This window comes from Pteropus medius, unplaced genomic scaffold (genome assembly GCF_902729225.1).
Source record: "Pteropus medius unplaced genomic scaffold, Ma_sr-lr_union100, whole genome shotgun sequence".
Classification (NCBI taxonomy): domain Eukaryota; kingdom Metazoa; phylum Chordata; class Mammalia; order Chiroptera; family Pteropodidae; genus Pteropus; species Pteropus medius.
In genome coordinates this window covers 2,559,037-2,562,501 of record NW_024344253.1, presented here as the reverse complement: position 1 = coordinate 2,562,501, position 3,465 = coordinate 2,559,037, and the positions used below count along the sequence as shown (strand labels likewise).

General features: G+C 49.4%; 1 protein-coding gene across 1 annotated transcript; it reads left to right on the top strand.

The window, feature by feature from the left end:
• The first annotated feature begins 820 nt into the window (after positions 1-820).
• On the top strand, positions 821-2,031 carry LOC120607935 (uncharacterized). The gene is made up of 2 exons (XM_039869781.1): positions 821-1,091; positions 1,406-2,031. The coding sequence occupies exons 1-2, from the start codon at positions 821-823 to the stop codon at positions 2,029-2,031; spliced, it is 897 nt and encodes a 298-aa protein (XP_039725715.1).
• Positions 2,032-3,465: the final 1,434 nt, after the last annotated feature.

The window sequence follows — 3,465 nt, the reverse complement described above, 5'->3', positions numbered from 1 at the left end:
ATGAAGACAGAGCTTTAAAGGTTTTTCTGTAGAGGTGTTCACAACAACTGCACAGCAATGCATTTATACTGTGTATTAAAAAGGTAGGCTGTAGAATTATACATTGTGGTACTACAAAATGATGCCTAAATCATAAAAACTCTACCGGCTTGTCAAACTCAGTGAGTTCTGATACTATGGAAAATGAGTTTAATTATTTTGTGCTTTGAAGCTTTTTTCTCTTTAAAAATCATTATGTTGTATAGCTCTAAGGCCTTCAAAGGAGAGATGGCTATTTTTGTAGATCTATAAGTATTTGATTTCAAGTAGTAAATTGAACTAGTGTTTATTTTCTGTGATCTTGGGCTTGAGAAAATGCATTTCCAAAACACACTGCTGAAAATTTCACCCATGCATGACCTTATCTTTATTTGAGCCTCACTTCTACTTAAAGCCGTCTAGGCAAATACATTTGTAATATTTGTGTGCTTAACTATGCATGTCTCTTACAGGGCTCTCTCGCTGCCATGACACTCAATCAAAGCACCTAGAGTGGGCTGGCCAAGACCAGAGGTGGTACCAAGCAAAGCAAGGACAGAGGCAGGCACTGGGAGAGCACAAGGTAAATTAAAGATTACTTGTCACGCCCACCCTGTGCCCAAAGAGCCTTCCTTCAGACTCCTTCCTCACTGGGAAGACAGCACTCTTCTCTTTCTGTGTTAAGTGCTTGGTTTTGTGATTTGTCTTTCAGAATTGGAAATAGAGCAGCCATTTGGATTTGGGCAGGAAGCAGCCGAGCACAGCTTTGGATCCTTCTTTAGGGAAATCGAGTAATGGATTTATGGTCCCGGTCAAGCTCAGCCCAGCCCCAGTCAGGGGCGGGCTCAGCAGCAAGAGTTCTGGTGGCAGCGGCAGCAGTAGCAGCGGTAGCAGCGGCAGCAGCAGCTTGGTCCTCTGCCTCTCTTCGGTGACGGGTATTCTTGGGTGGATAATACGGATTACGTTGTTATTGCTTAAGAATACGCGTAGTCGAGGAGAGTACCAGCGGCAGGCGGGCAGCGGCCGCCCCTCCCAGCCCACCAGCTGGCCTCTAAACGCCTGTGGTTGCCAAGGTAGCACTTTTTTGATCTTTTCCTTTCCTCGGTGTTTTCGCTCTGGGTCGCGTGTTAGGTGATTACAAGTCACATCCCATTAGAAAGGCTCTGTGCGTCGCGCCTCTGGTGACCGGGGCTGTAGAATGGGTGCGTGCGGCGCAGGTGGGGTGATGGGGCACGCAGGGAGGGCGGGGAAAGGATGGGGTCTGTTCCGCGCAGCCTGCGGTGAGTTTTGGCGTCCGCCGCTTGACTGTCTCTCCTCTCCGCTGTGGGGTGCGGCTGGGGGAGAGACGCGTACAGGGCGAGTCTCTAAAGTTGGAAATGATAGAAAGGCCTTGAGCAGTTTAGCAGCGTCGCGAGTGAGGAGCTGGAGCTCAACAGAGGGTCGCAGAGGGCTCCCTCCGCAGAAAGGGCGTGTCCGTGGGCGAAGGTGCTATCGCAAGCTGCAGAAGCGCGTGACTTGAGAATCGCGAGCCCCGGCGGGTGCTGGAGCCCCACCCCCGGCGGTGCCACTCTGCAGCCGGACGTGGCGTCTGGGGCTGGGGAGGGGATGGGGGACCGGGGCCTGGGTCCCGGAGGAGCTCCCAGACTGGAAGTGTGGCGGGTCTCCCAGGAACCCATATTTTCTTTTCGGATTCTCCGTGAAGGGGTGGAGAAACAGGATGGGAACCGGATTGGTTGCGGTGTGGCCCAGAACTGGAACCTTCCTGAACGTGGTTGGGGCAGGCAGTGTCTGTTCAGTCGTCCAGTTTCTTTGGGACACGTCTTCAGCGCTGTCTTCCCTGCCTCTGCCTTTGGGACGAGTCTCAAACACCAACAAACCCAAGGCACATTCCCCCTCTCAAGTCTGCTGCGGAGGGACGAGACGAAGAGCGAGCGTTTCCCTCCTTCTACCTCCAGCTTTTCTTTCTTTCAAATATTAATGGACCATAAAGCATACGGATTCGTCCCCTCTTAACGAAGAGCAACCACTCACCCACCAAGCCCCTCAAGTACACTAGGGCATCGCTGGAGACAACCGGACGTGGCAGGAGTTAAGATGCCCAGGATGGAGCTGGAAAAGATCCATCGTGGAAGGCGCGCGCCCTAGAGGCTCCCGCTCGCAGCTCTTGCGGCCGGTGGACCCCGCAGTTCCGTTACCCTACTTTCCCTCTATCCGGTGGTGCCTCAAAGGTGGGAGAAGAAAGTGCTGGGGACAAGAAGGTACCAAGCGCCCAGAAGGTTTCACTAGGCTCTGCACAAACCTCCTGGGACACTAAGACCACGTTTCCTCTCAGAGTGGTGGCCGTTGTGCACGGACTATGAAGACTGAATTTCTGAGAAGTCGAAGCTGCGGGAGAAAAAGAGAGAGAGAGAAGCCTGCGACGCACTCCCTCGCGTCGCTCCCATTCCAGCTCCGAGCTGAGCTATGCCTCAGACACCTTTTCCCTTTGGAGGACGGGCCTTTCCCAGCGCGACGTGCCTGTACCCCACTGGGTTCTGGTCTACAAGAGCAGCTTTGCATTCTGGACACACTGGGAGCGAGGTGCCTCCGAAGGAAACAGGCAACACCCTCAAGCTTTCCCATCCAGAGTCTTGCCTATCTTCCAGTATCTTGGATTCCTAGTGAGGAGTACACCACACTACTCTTCACCCTGTCCTTATTTCCACCACACCGCGTCTCATCTCACAATTACGCTCAGGGTATCTACACTCATGACTTTTGCGCTCAAGGAAGGTTGTTTGCGAGAAAGATGAGTGGGGCCCTCTGAGACGCACTTAGGGCGAGTCCGTTTTAAGAATGAGTTCAAATGAGAAAGAAAACATCTTTGCACTCAACATTCCGTCACTAGCAAGAGAATATGTAACTACTCTTCTTTCCTTCATTGTTCCATTAATTACCCTCTTTCTCTAGATATCTACCAATTGATGATTAAGGGCTTTTAAATATTGCTCTTATTATACATTTAACAAAATTCAATATGTCTACTGGTGGCATTGTTTTATTGGGAAATTAGGATAGTAGACAGAACCTATGAAATCTAGTAACTAGGTGATCATTTGATAGTTGGCCTCAAGCTGGTTGACTAAATAAATGTATAAGATGTGAAAGCTGAAAAGGGAGCTGGAGGGTGTTAGAGTTTTTGAGACATGAAAGATGTAATACTTCAGCATTTGTTGAGAGAATGAGGAAGAACTTTTGAAAAATAAGCTGTTTCATTCAGTTCTTTGCCAGTGGTACTTTAGCTTATGACTTCATTTGCTTCCTAAATGGATAATCATTTTTAGAGTGCAAGAATTGTAAATGCTAGTGACGAAATCTGGAGGAAACCTCTACTCATCTCATGGTCAACAAAAAAGTATTTGATTTCCTTGGTTCAAGTGGTTTAAATACTTATCTCATTCCTTTTTT

Excerpts from the sequence above, each read along its gene's own strand:
- LOC120607935 (XM_039869781.1), top strand. The coding sequence starts at position 821 with ATGGTCCCGGTCAAGCTCAGCCCAGCCCCAGTCAGGGGCGGGCTCAGC. Across the intron at positions 1,092-1,405 it reads AAACGCCTGTGGTTGCCAAG|GCCTTGAGCAGTTTAGCAGC; the intron begins GTAGCACTTTTT and ends AATGATAGAAAG.